The sequence below is a fragment of the Ixodes scapularis genome, unplaced genomic scaffold, assembly GCF_016920785.2.
Source record: "Ixodes scapularis isolate PalLabHiFi unplaced genomic scaffold, ASM1692078v2 PGA_scaffold7__128_contigs__length_106722199, whole genome shotgun sequence".
NCBI lineage: Eukaryota > Metazoa > Arthropoda > Arachnida > Ixodida > Ixodidae > Ixodes > Ixodes scapularis.
Genome location: NW_024609882.1, coordinates 27,738,446 through 27,755,107, shown reverse-complemented (window position 1 = coordinate 27,755,107; position 16,662 = coordinate 27,738,446). Strand labels below are relative to the sequence as shown.

The window sequence follows — 16,662 nt, the reverse complement described above, 5'->3', positions numbered from 1 at the left end:
GGGGGACGATGGGATCTAGGAGGGACTCTTGAGTGAAAACCGGGCGATGACGGACCGGCTTGGTGCTAGCGACCGCTCCGCCTGGCGACCGTCCCGTGATTTGGTCCGTACCTCAGCTGGGACCAGACTTGGAAGTAATCCGTTACAAGTAACGGGATTACTTGTAATTAATTACTTTTCCTGTAATTTTGTAATACGTTACTTCTTAAAAAATGTTAAGGCCCGTTCACACTCTTGCAACCGAGAACGACCGAGAGAGACCAGACCGGTTCTTAAGCCTCTTGCGATCTCTTAGGACAGCTCCGCTGCAGAGCACCCGGTCCTAAGAAGTCGCAAAAGGCTTAAAAACCGGTCTCGTCTCTCTCGGTCGTACTCGGTTGCAAGAGTGTGAACGAGCCTTTACTTGTGATGTAAAATCCATTACTCTTTCAGTAACGAGTTACTGAAATTACTCGTTACAATTCTTCTGCCCCGCCAAAAGGAGAGAGAGTGGAAAGACGATGGGGGCAATGGCCTTCACGCTTTTAGCATTGCGACACAAGGCTGGGGTTCCCTAGCGAAGAAAGTGTTGGCGAGTGAAAGGAAAGGAATTCACGGAAAGCACGACAGCCCAGCCAGAGCCCGTTTCTAAACTCGCTCGTACGGTCAGCCAGGCTGGAAGGATTCGGCTGTCTGTATAAAGGTAGGCTTACACTTCATGGAAGACGAACGGATTGCTTCAAGCGCATAAAAGAGCAGAAAACTAATGGCCCACAAAACCATCGCGTGGCGGTCGTATTGAGTAGAACCGCGGACACTGACCGTGGTGCGTACGTCCGCTACCCCCCCCCCCCTCCCCCCCCCCCCTCCTCCTTTCCTTCCCACCCCTCTGCGTTTTGTCCCCCAAAAACCAATCGGCATTTTTTTTGTTGTTGTTGTCACACGAAACCGTCCTTTGCTTGTCGATATTTTTGCCTACACACGCCCACCCCGCAAACACAGAAAAAAGCTGTAATGATACCTCGCCCCTGCTCATCAGTATAGCGCTGTTGAAGTTAAATACTGGATGGACCAACCAGCTATGTAGCTTCTGTCACTTGACTTCTCACTAGCGGATACGTAAAGCAGAAACATGAAAAGTGCGATAAAAGCAGTTAATTAAAGGAAAAAAAAAAGTAAAAAAAATAGCATCAATTTTGCTGTCAGTTTAAACAATAACTTTCGACAGCAGGTAATAAGCTGGCCGGGGAGTTTTCTGAGAATAAACAGTGGCTGATGTGGATACTGAAGTTGAGACAGCGTAGGGGGCTGTAAACGCGCGAGAGACACGGAAACCTACTGTTCACTGACAGTTGTCCTTTTTTAATAATTTCTAAATGGCAAAATCAGTTCAGCTGAAATATTGTGCATTAATATTTTGTGTGGAATTTTGAATTTTGATAAATTTGGTGATCAAGAAAGAAGACCAAGGGGGTCCAAGGTCGGATAACAACCTTCATCAAGCAGGAGTCTTTGAAATGTACCCAAACGCAGGTACTGCATCTAAGTCTCAAAGCCAGTTTGTTTTATAAACCAGCCCCTTTTTAGTCAACATGTAGGAACCATAGAAAAATTACATTTTTGGGGGAATCGTGTTGTGAAGTTCGCCGATGCCATAATTCCAATGATGTGCGTGGCTCCACCGCCCAAGTGAATTCGTCGTATGTTCATGGGATTTGGTTCTGTCCCGGTTGGACAGCGCAAGGCTCGTTTATCTCTAGCACCTGTTTAAATCCTTTAAAACATAAAAAAAAGCTTTTTTTTTGGAGTAACGGGCACAAGTCTGGCTCGGACCCAACCCTCGACGGCGTTCACAGCTTGAAGCGGTGTGGACAAACACCGCTGGGATGGTCGGCAGCAGTGGCGGCGCACCTCCCCAAGGCTTCCCTGACGGCCTTTCAGAGATCCCGAAAACACGCGGGCATTAAGTGTGTAAACAATCCTTTTCTGTCGTAAGTTATGCATTGCTGTATCACGTTCATCAATAGACGGGAACTGAGGGAATCTGAGAACCACATGAAGTTTGAAAAAGACGCCGCACTTCAGCACACCTCAATTCGTCTGGATCTGCTTGTCTTGCAAGGATCCCAGCTGCAGTAGGCTGACTTTTTGGGAACTGTGATGGGCACAGACTGGGCACAGACTGGATGGGTTTGAGCAGAAAGGATATTCGTTCATTGTTTCTCTAGTGTTATTTGTGCCTATTCTTGATGAAACCTCCGACCAGCAAAAAATGTTCGTAAAGTACGTCAGATTTGTCTTGTTTTTTTTTTTTTTTTTTTTTTTGTTTAATGCTGTGTGTTTTGATCCTATGTAAACCTTGTTTTACGGGTCACTAGTATGTGAAATAGTTTTCTCTCGTTGCTGGTGGGGAGGAGAAACTTTGTCAAGCGACAACGGTCTGCTTTTTTTTCTTCCTCCCCCTCTCCCCTGGAGAAAAACAATAAAGTTGAAGTTGAAGTGACGACCGGCACTTGCTGTAGTGATGCGAATCTGCAGTCTACAGCACGGTTACCGATCTGAGGTTTCCGTTCGATATACGAATGTTATGGCGCATCCTGTATCGTACATCTGTTGTAGCGCTTTCACATGAACTACTGCTACTCAAGCTTAATGGTGGATGATAGCCTCAAATAAAAATCTGCAGACCCCTCCCCCGCGCGAACATATAAAATCATATAAATTTTGCGTTTTTGTTAGCGAATTTTATCGTTTGCATTGCATTTCCATTAAATCCTCGTTTTTCTTTTTCGTTCTTTTTTTGCTTATGGCCGGTCTCCTTGTTAATTTTGTTCGTTCGTTTGGTAAGTACTGTATGTGAAGGCGTAGCGATCGACAGTTTTATTACACTTGCCTGCGGCACATCCCGTACGGGCCTCGGAAACCAGTTCTTTTCGTATAGGGCCCGTAATGCTCTAGCTTACGGTACCTGTGGTGTGTGATCGTCGCCGTAACCGGTTACCGGGTTACCTGGGCCCTATAGGGAACGGTGGTGGATGGAGAGAGAGTAACTGGTGGGGAAGTCATCGCGCTGGAATGCGACGCAGCGCGCTGTTGGCGGCGCGCGTTCACTTGGTCAGGAAGGAATTTGGCTGCGTAGTGACGGTGGCATGCGAGGCACAGTTCTTCACGCTCTAAGAGGTTGATTTGACCATATAATCTTAAGTAGCGGGGTACAGCAGCGCGGTTCATTATACAGCCCGGTTAGCACCGGAACATGTTCACGGTCCCAAGGTAAGAGGCCTGAAAACGAAAGCGAATCAAAAGGGCGCGGCTTTTCCGGTCCAACCGATCCGGCCCGTGTGTCGAGCTCAGTGGTGTAAAGAGAGTGACCGTTTGGGCTAGTTGGTTGGTCATTTCATAAAACACGTTTGTGTCCTCTCCTCCCTTCGTTTTCGCCGCGCACGCATAAGTTTTATCAATGGTGTAGGACTCGTTGCACGGCGCGAATTTATGAGGCGCCAGAAAACACCACGGGTCCACGACCACCACCTTCACTTTATTTGCAGGATACGCCAATGAGCCTAGTGTTCTTCTTGCGTGGATAGTGCACCTTTCAACCTGCATATATGCGTATTTTGACTGGGATAGGTCTTAAATCTGCGTTGCATATCTTCTGGTATTTATATGTGTGTAACATCTTCGTGTCCTTTTTTTTTTTTTTTTTTTTTTTCCTGCGTTTGTAATTTGGGCAAGAAAGGTGGGCTTCGGTGCCGTACTTTAACGTCAGATGCCTTAATAGGGAATTAGCGATAAAAGTTTTTCGCTAAGTTACAAAAAAAAAAAAATCTTTGTGAACTACACAGTCTTCCTTCAGCAGACCTCGTTTACCATACATCATTTATTGTCTCACTATGTCGAAGTACACCTCTCAGTCTATAGGCCAGAGGGGCTTATATGCTTCCAGCGTTCAAGTAGGACGTTTCTGGTGACCGCCACCTTTCTAGGATTTAAACAATTTCATGGGTACGTTGCTGTATTTCGGGGCCCGGAAGTGGGCATTCTGCGCGCGAAGAAACCAGGGCCGGCTTGCTAGAACATCGTCTGAGCTGAGACTGGATGAAAGAAAGCACTGCAAAGGCTGGCGCGCGCGAGCACCTTGATGAAACGCGGTTCGAGTCCGGCTCAGCTCCTGCGCTGGCTTGGCCAGTGCTTTCTTTCCACCGGTCTCAGCTGTGACACTGTTTATAGCAAGCCATGGCCCAGGTTCGCGTGAGGCGAAGAGTCTTCGCATGCACTGTGCTAACCGCAGCGCCGCCGCAACGGTAGGACGTCGGAGCTTATAATAATAATAATAATAATAATAATAATAATATTAATTTCTTTTATTTTCCATCAAACACAATCCGTCTGATAATCAAGCATTGCAAAGGCATGTCCGCGGTTGCCCTAAACTGATGACCCAACAAAGCGGTTTGCACCCATGGTTGCCAGACTAGCTTTGGAAACGTGGCAGCTTCCCCTCCCCTCCCTTCACGACGCTTCGCGGCGACGATCTGCGGCGGCTCATTACAGAAATGTTACCCCTGGCCCACCCGTACACGCCACTTCGCGGCGGCCGAATTCGCTAAAAAAAGGCTCATCGCTATTTTCTCCAAACTGTGTCTTTCTATAAAGGGATTCTATAAACGGGGGTCTCTAAACCGGCGTACGCCGAAAATGAGCTTCGGTCACATGGGAGGCATCGGTAAAATGGATGCCTCCGCGGTTCTGCGCAAGCGGGCGACGCAGCTTGCGAGCGGGGGCGTTTTGCGTCGGTGATCATCGGTTGGTTTTGCCCGGCTCGTCTGTATGTGGCGCTTATCTCTGTCTGTCTGCTTTCGCCTGGTAGGGGTGCGCTTTAGAGCGCCACTACTTACTTTTGTGCCTTCTTTCTTAATTTTTTCCGTATCTTTTTTTTTTTTTTGCTTTTTAGAGACGGTTTAATTTGACGTTATCTTGGGCGGTGAATGTACGAAAAGATGGAATTCGTTGTGAGAATATCTATGCAGCAAAAAGTTACCCTGCCTTGAGGGAACCAAGGACCGAAATGTTGACATCAGGTCAGTAGTCTTGTCGCAACAGCTAAATTTTACCTCAAGGCAGAATGCAAAGTGGAGAGAGCCAAACAAAATTGAAAAATAAGGTTGGAAAGAACTTTTTTTTTCTTTCAATTTTGTTTGGCTCTGTCCACTTAGAATTCTGTCTTGAGGGAAAATTTGGCTGTTGCAACACGACTACTGACATAATGTCAACCTTTTGGTCCTGGTCTCAGCAACTATACGCCAAGATAATTTTTTTTCCCCAAACCCGGGGATTTCCCTGTTCAATGGCAGCTCCGAATCGGGGTTTTTTCGGGTTTTCCCGGTTCTAAGAAAAGGACTTCGTGGGTTATTTATCGGTATTTACTAAAAACACGGAACCCTACACATAAGCAATCTGAATCAGTTTTTTCTGGCCATTTTTATGCTCACGACCAGCGTATTTTTTCTCACGGCTGTACATGCTGTAACGTGAAAGTTTCTCACAGCTGTAACGTGAAAGTGCTTCGGTGTGACCGATCTCGTAGTCGAAGTTCGTCCTTGAGCTATAAATACTCGTCTGCCCAGAATATAGACCCTTTTCACAAGAGCGCCGCCATCTTGAAATATCATCACTTCCAGCATGGGCGAAAACAATGTTTTGCCGTCGCCACGCCAGACGTTACTAGAGCGCATTTAGGATATAAGCGTAACCGTCACCCATTCTCGCTTTGTCTCCCCTCTATTTCTTTCACTATCTGCAAATTAAAATGTTTTATTTTTTTTTTTTTCGTCCATACCGGATATGCTTACCAGGCGGTTGGGGATGTTAGTAAGTGAAAAATGTCCATAGAATGCAAATGGTGTCCCAACAACTTTTCCTGAATCAATTCCATTGTTTTGCTGAAACAAGTTCATTCTTAATTCTTTTTTTTTTTTTTGGTAAAAAATACTTCCCGATAGATGATGCCACTCACTGGCGTGCACACTTCCGGTTCACGTGTATTTCCTAATTTTTCACTCATAATTCTTTCATCAAGACAGTGTATCAGCGGTTATTTCCTGAAGATAGCGCGTAAATTTGATTTCGCAAAAACTAGAAGACCCGCCGTCTAGTTCAGAACCGAAAGCGTATAAACATTTCCACTGGCGCCACCAGTTTTCATCAACTCACGCGAGAAAGAGCGTATAGTCCATAGCTGTGATTAGTCTATTGGTAATATAACATAGTAAGGTAATGTAGGAGGGGAGGGCGACAGTTATCACTTTTCCTTGAATGCACTCTTGTCACTCAGTCTATTTTCCCGCTTGCCCTTCATCGCGCCCTACGCCGCGACCGCATTCATTTGTCCGCTCTTTTCACGTGACGTCCGTTCGTATGGGCGCCGCCATTTTTTGTTTCTTGGGTGGAGCTTCCGGGGTCTGCCGCGAGAGGAAAGGTAATTCACAATGAGCACAATAGCGAAATGGGTCAACAGGATGTACACTATGTTTCACCCCCTTACGCTGGGCCGCAAAGGACGCTACGAGCTACCGGAGCCAATTCATAGCTCGGAGGTGTCACGTGTGGGGGGGACCGGCGCGGAAAGCGCGAAGTGACCAGACAAGCTATGAACTATAGATCGGCTCGTGTAGCTCGTTGCGTTCATCGCGGTACATCGTAAGAGAGAGAGAAAAAACTTTCTTTATTTATACGCCAAGGTCCGGCGCTCAGTTGTATTTAGTCACCTACCAGTCCTCACCCAACACGTTTTTCACGTGCTGAATGAGCGCCGGCAGGAGAATATGGGCATCGGTTGGTGGACTAAGCCAGTCCGTCCATGAGTGAGGTTGAAGACTGTGGGATAGGGAGGAAAGAGAGGATAGGAGGGTAGGTTGAATGTAGGAGCATTGCCACAGGCAGTGTTCTAGAGAGGGGTATTCGCCGCAGTTGGGGCATTTCGGGCGTCCGGCAAGGCCCTGGATATAGTGGCGAAAAAGGGGAGTCACGATCGAATTGGTTTGAAGTCTGCGGAGAATGGCGCTGTCCTCCCGCGAGAGGGATTGGGGGGGAGCGATAATTGTGGCGGTGTTAGCGCGTAGTTCTCTTAATAGGGATGTACGCTCCTTGTGCAAGAGTTTTCGGTGTTCCTTGGGGTCGTAGTCGGACGGCCAGAGGCACGGAGGACCCGGAAAATTCGTAACGCGGGTGAGCTCATGAGCTCTGTTGTGTTCCTCTACGCCTTGATGTCCGGGGATCCACTGCAAGGTAACATGGAGGGAGGGATGCGCGTCAAGGTGACGTTGCAAAAGGCTGTGGATATGTCCGGGTAGCGCACCGTCACGAAAACTGCGGCATGTTTCCTGGCTATCTGTTCGAATGCAAATGTGGTGAGTAGGATGGTGAGGTCGAGTGATGGCTTCAAGAACCGCTAGGGTCTCCGCGGCGGATGCGGTCGGGACATTGCTGTGTTCATTAATATGCTCATAGCCAGGCCCTACTACAGCCGTTGTGCTTCTGCTGGGACTGTGACTGGCATCTGTGTAGTAATATGTGGTATCCGCTCTTGGTGTCTCGCGGTCTATCCGTTGGACTAGTTGTGTGCGTCGGGCAGCATGTTTGTCCGGATGCATATGCTGAGGTATGGGCATGACTGTGACGCGGGGTAGGGACTCCCACGGTGGAGGTGGGGGTGGTGGAAAAGGAGGCAAGGTGGTGGTGTCGTAGCCTTGATGCTCGAGGAGCTTGCGGCCTTGGGGGGATGTTTGAAGCCTTGCAATATGTGCTTGGCGGCAAATAGTGGTACGTTCTTCAAGTGTGTTAAAAAGACCGGTCGAGGCCACTAGAAAATTTGCGGCAAATCGTGGTACTCCCAGGGCTAGTCTGGTGTATCTTCGGAGCGCTGCTTCCAATTTGGAGAGCTGAGTCTTGGTAATGGATAGATAAGGAAGCTGGTACAGTACACGGGAGTACACAAGGGCCTCGATAATCCTGCGAAGCTCCTGTTCCTTGAGTCCTCTTTGTCTGCGCGTTACTCTACTTAGCATGTGGTAAATCTGATTGAGCTGCCGGAGAATCGTGTCCATCCATACGTGGGCCTTGCCATTGTCCTGTAGGAGGAATCCCAGTATTCGGATGTGAGAGCGGCGAGGAATAGGGGTGTGGTCAATGTGGAGCTTGATGCTGTCGCGTTGCTCTTCTGCTTTACGACCTGTTTGATTGGTAACTACAATGAATTCAGATTTGGTGGGAGAGCATTTGAGGCCAATACTGCTCAGGTGGTTCTGAATGACATCCGGACCTGACTGGATCGTGTGTTCCTGTTGTCCAAGGGATCCTTGACAACACCAGATTGTAATGTCATCTGCATAAATGTTGTGTTGCAGGTATGATATAGAATTGAGCTGGGCAGGTAGGTGAAGTAGGGCAATATTAAAGAGAGTGGGGGAAAGAATGGAACCTTGAGGGACGCCGGTATTTAGTGCTCGAGGTGTCGAAAGCTCTCCATTGATTTGGATTTGTACAGAACGACCAGTTAAGAAAGCTTTTATATAGTTGTAGAGGCGAGCGCCTGGTCGTAGTGTCAGAAGGTTCGTAAGGATGGCTGAATGTGGTACGTTATCGAACGCTTTGTGTATGTCTACACCCGCGATTGTTCGGGTTTGGACTAGGCTAAGATTTTGGTACACGTCCTCCGAGAGTCGGAGCATGGTGTCCTGAGCGCTGACGTGTGATCGGAAGCCTGTCATTGTGTAGGGGAGAGCGTCACTACTTTCTATGTGCCAATTGAGACGGTTGAGGGCCATGCGTTCCATTAATTTGCCTACACATGATGTGAGGGATATCGGACGAAGGTTGGTAATAGAGTTGGGGGGCTTGCCGGGTTTAGGGATTGGGATTATCACTCCCGCTTTCCATTCTTGTGGAAGGGTGCCAGATTCCCATGCGGTGTTTATGTATTCAAGAAGCTGTTCTAATTGTGGAAGTGGGAGGTTACGGAGGGTAGTGTAAGTAATACCGTCTTTGCCTGGAGCCGTGTTTCGTTTGAGCGAAGATAGGGCCGCATGTAGCTCACCCACCGTAAAGTTGCTGTTGATGCCTGTGTCCATTTGGTCGAGTGATTCGGGTGGATAGCTAGGAAGTTGCTGTGTACTCGGGCCGATGGGATAGAACGTTTGGTAAATTTCTTCTGCTGTTTGTTCTCGCGTCTTGCCAGAGTGCATCATAATTTTGTCCATTGTGTGTCGTGTGTAGCCCTGTCCTAGAAGCGTGCGTAAAATTTTCCACACCTTAGGAGTGTGCAGTTGACCATTTAGCTGGTCACACGTTTCAAGCCAGTTTTCAGTACAAAGTTGTTGAGCGTATTCTTCAGCTTCTAGCGTGATTTGTCGGATGGCCTTGCGAAGGCCACGATTTCCTTTTTGTTTCTTCCATCTTTGGACTAGTCTGTGTCGCTTGTTCCAAAGGTTAAGCAGATGAGAGTCTATTTGCGGGTGTTCAGGGGTGCGTGTGATATTTTTAGTGTGCTTTGATTTCGTTTCACATATGGCGTTGACCCAGGACTGTAGATCTGTCGGCCCGTGTACATGGTCTAGGTCTAATCGAAACCGGTGCCAGTCAGTGAGGTGCGTTTTTGGGCCTGAGTGAGTGGGACGGGGCTTGATGCGAGGATCAGCTAGCTTGATTTCGATGATGTGATGATCACTGCCCAGGTTTTCGTGAAGATTCGTCCACGTGACGTTTCCCACACCGCGGTGCCAGCTGAGGTCTGGGTTAGTATCTCGCTCAACGCTGTTACCCTGTCGCGTGGGGTCCGTTGTGTCGTTAAGGAGCGTATATCGGTTGTCCTGAGTTTTTCGTTCGAGACGCATCCCGGTTTTGGTGGTGCGCGTATAGCCCCAGGATGTGCTATGCGCATTAAAATCACCAGCTAGGAGGATGTCCATGTGCTTGTGTTGCTGTGTATACGCGTCTATCCACCTCACAGATGGCCAATCGAGTCCTGGAGACCAGTACACGTTGGCGATGATAACATCTCGATTGTTGAGGCGACATTGTACTATAACCTGCTCCTGAGTTGAGTTGTTTATAGAGGCGGTGTCGATTTGAATAGCTGGGATATGCCTAGCTACGTACGTGATGGTAGTAACTGGTATGTGGGTTCCTTGTGGGGTTCGTTTATCGTTTTTGGTGATGCTGCCTTGCATAAAGTGATCGTATCCAGGTAATGTAATAGGACCGTTGGCTTCTTGAACCAGGATGATGTCAGGTTTGTTTGTCTGCTTATGGATAAATTGTTGGAGAAGCCCTTTCTTTCTGCGGAGACCGCGGCAGTTCCACTGCCAAATTGTTAGCGAACTATTAGAGGATGCCATGTTGAGATAACGTAGGAGATAAAGGTTCCTCGATGTTAATAAGTCTGGGTGTTTGCGGGCCAGCCATCGTTTGCATATTGGTTACTAATTGTTGAACTACTACGTCGGTGCGTGCGAATTCGTGTTTCACGTAGTGCATCTCGCTTTGTATGGTACGAATGATCGCGACCTCATTAATTAGCAGCTCGAAGGTGTGTTCAAGACGTCGTATACTTGCGAGTTCCGGTGCGAACCCTGCTGTGCGGGATGCATCGGGACGCTGAATCGTTTGGGCGTATGATGTATGCAAAGTTGGAACGCGCATGACGGGAGCTGTGTATTGTGAAGGAGAAGAGAACGGTGAAAGTGAAGATGAGGGTTGTGAACGGGCCGGCTCACCCACCTCCCGTGTTGAAGAGGTGGATCGGTATTGTGCCATGAATTACTTGAAAAGAGCAACTAAAAGAGGGAAAAGAAATTCAAATGCCTGTAGCGCAAGTCGAGCAACTGGAGACGAAAACTGTGAAAGGAAATCACGTATGGGCTTCTCTGCCATAAGTATGATTGCAGACCAGACTCCAGAGCTTGGTTGCGAACGGTCAAATGGTTGGTCAATACGGAGAGGATGTTGTTCATTGCACCTCTTTGTGGTCAGTATCTGGCTGTAGGATGGTCCCGTGCAATCTTGTCTTTGTGATAAATGTTGTTTCGGGGTTTTGCTCTGGGCCGGTGTTTTGACAGAAGTCTGGTTTTGGGGAAGTGCCTCTTCTCGTTGGTGTTTTCGTTGAGATGTTTTGATGTCCAATATTTGAGTGGAGTCCGCCTTTTGTGCAGTGCTTGAAGGTCCAGCAGTGGTGGAGCGAGAGGCTCTCAGGTTCTCTTGGGAGATAGATTGGTCTAGGGCAGGAAAGTTGGAGGCATCTGTGACCGAGCTGCGAGCTGTTCTGTAGTCGACATTGTTGACTTGACGTATGCGACGTATTTCAAGCTCATCTTTCCATATGACGCACTGGTGAGATGAGGCCTCGTGGTTTTTGCCACAGTTGCAACATCGTGTAGGTGTCTCATTGGCGTTACATTGTGTTCGCTGGTGTGGCCCAGAGCATCGTGAACATGTTGGTGCATGTTGGCATGTAGATGCAATATGTCCGAAGCGAGAACATCTGTGGCATTGTATCGGCTTTTCTACAAAAGTTCCACTTTGTGCCGGACAAGCCCTAGGAATATGTAGTCTGGAAGCCTTGGAGATGCGAATGTTATTGCGACAGATGCGGACGTACCGAGCCGACGTGCAGATATCACCGGCGTGTTGTCACTCGATCTAAGCTGAGCTATGGTGTCTTTTGAGTCGATCTTGATAGTGGCGTCTATTCCCTTGATGACTCCTGTTGCTTGAGCGGGTGATCGTGGCTCGAAAGCTCTAACCGGAATTCCTAGTAGTGATGACACCTTCAGAAGCGAGGAGGATGCAGCCATGTTTCGAGTGTCAACAGATAATAAGTTGAGTCGGTAGTTCGGACGGATTTGAATTACTGACGCAGGCGCGTGTGATTCGAGCAGCTCGGTTAGTTTCAGTTCGTTCAGCTTTGTGATTATCTTTGTTTGGTCTATGGGCATATAAATAACAGTAAGTGCTGGAGACTTGTTCTCGATGGAAATGATGGTACTGCTGCTCGATGACGTTGATCGGGCCCCATGACGACGTTTCTTGGCTTTCTTGGACAGCTGCAGAATAAAGCCCTCATCGTCAGTCGTGCCCATGCTGTCCGAGTCGCTGATATCATGAAGGCGTTGCCCAGGGGTCAAATACGCTACGTCCATGTTGATTTCCGAAGCTGAGGATGTGGGGACGTTGGTGCACTCGCCTTTAAGTGATGCAGCTGGTGGGGATAAACCAGGCGCCGGTGGAGACGGAGTTAGGTTGGTGTCTGGTGCAGTCTGTGGTTGCGCAGGTGGTCGATCCCCGTCTGCCGAGGACATGCCGCAGCGGCAGGCGCACCTACCGGAGCCTTAGAGGTGGTGACTTCTGTTATATACGATTATATACAGAAAAATTGAGGAGCAGTAAAATTGTTCTGCACGCCAAAGGACACTTCGTCGTCGTCCCTACATCGTAAGGTGAAACAGAAGGATAGCTTTAGTTTTTGGTTACGAGTGTACCCAGTTAGCTTGGTCGATCAGGTCGGAGAAGCCTCGCGAGCGCGTTGTTTTGTAGCCCCTCAATCTCGAACCCGGGTTACCCAGGTGGCGGCATCTATTTGGAAAAACAGTCGGCCGACATGAGCTGCGCTGCGGTTAACTAAGCATTAGTGAATGCAGCCTCACAGCACGTTAACGCGGGATGAACATTCCCGAAACCTCTCTTCTCCCTGGTGCAAGCAGATCAGGTCACTTAGCGTGTGCGTGAAGAACGGCGGCCGCACAAGATTTTATGGTTATAGAGAACGACGGCGTCGCGTAACACCTATGAGTCGAGGTGCAGTGGGGGACAGCGGGGACGTACTTTGTCCGCTGGCGGGGCGCCGCAAGGTGGCGCGTACGGGTGGCCCAAAGTTTGGAGCCAGAGTTGCGTGTTCATCCCCGTAGCGCAGTCTTTCCTGCACGGCATGTTGATCCTGCTCCTCGCGTGACTGAATTCGGCGATTGAGCGCGGCGCGCGTTCGAGGCGCCGCGCGTTCGAACTATGGTGTGTGCAACGTCTACTTTCCTGCACGGCATTTGAGTCTGCTCCTCACGTGATCGGATATTGACGAGTAGCGCCACGGCAGCACGTAGAAAAGAGACGCACAACTCTGGTAGCTCTAGTCCAAGGTGGGTTAATATTTTGTAATGGGCCATCCTCAGACTGTCGCCGTGAAGCGGCGTGGACACGTCCCCCACTGCGCGGCGCCGAAATTGTCGAAGGGGAACGTCGCCGGCCATCTTCGGTTGCTGGGTATTGCGTCACGGCGTCGCTCCCTAAGCCAGTAGGACTGTGGCGCTATCCCGTGGGGACGTTGGGAACTTTACATACATGTGCTCCAAACCAGTCCGAGAGCGCGTGTACCAAAGCACTTGTGCAAACGCATTAAAATTAAAATAAAAAAAGTGGATTGCTCATCTTGCGGGCGCGGGCCCATCCGTGAAAGTTGTGTGCTCACACATGCGCAGGAAGGCCCCGTCTGCGATTCCGCACGAGCGAGCAGTTGGTGCCATGGGTCCCAAGCGCTTCAAATGGCGTGGGTCGAAACGAAGAAGAAAGTACTTGGCCGGGTTGGCCCTGAATTTATTGTCCACAAGACGCCGGAGGTGAGCGAATACGGAGCTCTCTTTTACCCGCGCCCCCCTCGAACATTCGGGGACTTATAGACCTTTCCAGCGCTGATCACGCAGGCGAAAGATGCTGAATCACTTGGTTGTGGGCGCATGCGCAGCGTCTCATATTTCGGGGAAGAGAGCAACTGCGCACGCTCAAAACGCCTTCCATAGCCCAATAGACAAAGATGGCAGCGACCAGTAGGCGATTCTTGGAAAGGTCTATAGAACGATTTCTGGATTGGCACTGCTGGTCAACTAGGGATCTTGACAAAAGCACTGGCCCTGTAGAAGCGTGCCGATCCCGCGAAGTTTCGATCAGACATGGCGCGCTGAACGATTCGTGTCAAACGCCGAATTCTATGTATGGCATATGTTAATTTCTTTTTTTGTTCTTTATTATTATTATTTTTACGGAACGTTATTTTTGTGCGGGTGGGTTTGATTGCTCGTTAATTGAATGGAACGTATATGCTTCATAACCGTCCTGCGTGTCTGATCGTGAAAAAACAAAAACATAAAGCAATAACTTTTAACGCAATCGTTCGGGTTAGACGTTTACCCGACGTGAGTTTAACGCTGTTCCGGATATATATATATATATATATATTACAATGGGCCCATTAAGATTTGACCACTGATCTCTATGTCTATTTGCTGGATCGCGTTTGACCAGCTCCTCCTATGGACCGGAATGCGGTCACTGGCGGCCATCTTTAGGTAGAGTTATATCATCTCTAGCCATCATAGTAATATGGCGGACAGCGCAATGGCGGCAGGCTGCCATAAAAATAGCCGTAGATCTAGTACACTGTACCGTGGGTGACATTTCGTGCTTGATTGAAGTTGTTCGACGAAGCAGATTCTTGAAACCCGGCGTGAACGGTAGCCTCATCTTTGAGGACCCGGCAAAAGTTCTACGAAAGCGCAGCACCGGGGGAAAGCAGCGCAGCTCGCATCAAAAGCAGAGGCCGGATTCTCAAAGCGAACTTACGACGAAAAAAATGCGTACGACAAATTTGAGAGAAAATCCGTATTCTCGAAACGAAATTGTCGTAACTTTTGCGCAGGTTACGACAAAATCCTACGACAGCTCCGAAGCTGTCTTACGCACTTTCTACGATCAAATTAACATGGCCGACAACGTCGCTCGGTTGCTCGGTCGCGACGACCCAACGGACATTTATTTTTCTACCTGCTCTTCTTGCGCGTCCCGACTTCAAGCAGCAAGAAAAAAATGAAGAAGTCCTGAAACCGACCACGACGAACATGAACGCTGGATCCACAGACACCCGGAAAAGGCAACAAAGGCGACGATCCCACCGACCAAGCGAGCTCGGCAGAATATATAGGCCTAGCAGGCACTCCGACCCGTTCCGGCGCAGCATTGCTCAGACGGTCCTTGGCCAAGATCGTCTGCCCACGACCGGCTGGCTTGCTGAATGAAATATGCCCGCGCGACCCTTGTGGACCCTCCCCGTATGAATAGTTTGATAGCTGAACTAAATTTCAGAGGTCAACCGATTCCCCTTATCATCTCGATCACCTTGTTTTCCGAGGCAGCGGTGACGAACGCTGTCGTCGAAAAGGGACTCCTCGATTCTATCTCCTTGTTTTGTGTGATATAGAGCTCAAATAAACGCCGTATGGATTACCTTCACAACAAGGTATGTACACTTTGTTATTAGTATGCCATTTTTAACTGTCGAGCTGTATCAGTTTGTGGGAGCTACGTGATGCCGGTCCAACCTTTCTTTGCCGAGTGTCACGTCAGTATCGAGTTGCAATCGTAGAAGATCGGTCCCGAAGCGCTTACCGAAACGCAGTCTGAATCCAGCACTTCGATCAAACGCACGCGTCCGCTCCGAGTGTGAACAGGTATTTGCGTGACTCTTGCTGACACACTCGTAGTTCAAACTTTTTTAACGTCGGCTCACTCCTGCATTTCCGAGGCCGCGAGAAACGCCGCGGCGGTTTGTTTCCTTCTACGTTGCTTTGCAAACGACTGGCACGGGGCTTTTACCAACGATGACAGTTGTGTTGACTTCGTAGCGATCGAGTTTGTAGCAGCCAACGAAGCGTTTAAATCGTGTTAGCGTCGATATACCACTGCACGGACACGAACCCCAGACAAGCGGTGGTGGAAAGGTCGCCCGTGTTTATGAGAATCAGCTTGAACACTACACATTTACACAGACAGGACAGGACATACACGGAGCTGTCTATCAACGAGTGGTTAGCCTGTGTTTGTTATTAAAAATCCACGTGCTCCGAACTATGCCTAGCTCTCTAATTGGTTGTTCGTTTTGCCGAAGACGCCGGTGCCATAGCAACAGCACCGGAAGTCATCGTTTCTCCGTAAGAGGTCGTAACTTTCCTCCTCTCACTTAAGAACGCGTTTGTGAATACCGTTCTCGCCTCATCTTATACGATGATCGTAACTTTACGAACTTCGTAGCTAAGTTGTCGTAGGTAAGAGGTTTTTTATGAATCTGGCCTCAGACTCCGTACCGTCGTCTGCTTTCGATGCTTCTTTCGATGCGACTTTCGATACGTGCTGTGCTGCTTTTCTCCCGGTGCTGCGATTTCTTGAAACTTTTCCCAGGTCCTCAAAAACCGGACTACTGTTCACGCCGGGTTTCAAAAACATGTTTCGTCAAATAATTTTAATCAAGCACGCAATATCACCCCCACGCTATTTTGACCGCAGCCTGCCAACCCACCTGCCAAAACGCTATCTGCCATGGATGGATGATAGCGGCTGCAGCAGCTTACATTGGCTAGAGGTGATATAACTCTACCTAAAGATGGCCGCCAGTGACCGCATTCGCGGAGCGGGCAAACGCGATCCAGCAATTGTCATAGAGATCAGTGGATTTGACAGTCAGCCGTGGCGAGGATGAGAAAATCGCTACGTATAGTATCCAAGGAAGGTGTACACCTTATAGATGACATGCTCAACTTGGTTCCCAGACCTGCGGATGAAGCTTCTGGTTCTGTAACGTCGGATGGAAAC

The 16,662-nt window shown here is 48.8% G+C and overlaps 1 protein-coding gene across 1 annotated transcript; it reads right to left on the bottom strand.

Annotated features, from left to right (window-relative positions):
- Positions 1-6,746: 6,746 nt before the first annotated feature.
- LOC121833325 lies at positions 6,747-10,373 on the bottom strand. The gene is made up of 2 exons (XM_042286519.1): positions 9,078-10,373; positions 6,747-8,504 (listed from the first exon to the last, which is right to left on the bottom strand). The coding sequence occupies exons 1-2, from the start codon at positions 10,371-10,373 to the stop codon at positions 6,747-6,749; spliced, it is 3,054 nt and encodes a 1,017-aa protein (XP_042142453.1).
- Between the last annotated feature and the right edge of the window lie 6,289 nt (positions 10,374-16,662).

Excerpts from the sequence above, each read along its gene's own strand:
- LOC121833325 (XM_042286519.1), bottom strand. The coding sequence starts at position 10,373 with ATGGCATCCTCTAATAGTTCGCTAACAATTTGGCAGTGGAACTGCCGC. Across the intron at positions 8,505-9,077 it reads GCATCAACAGCAACTTTACG|GGAGAGCTTTCGACACCTCG; the intron begins GTGGGTGAGCTA and ends ATCCAAATCAAT.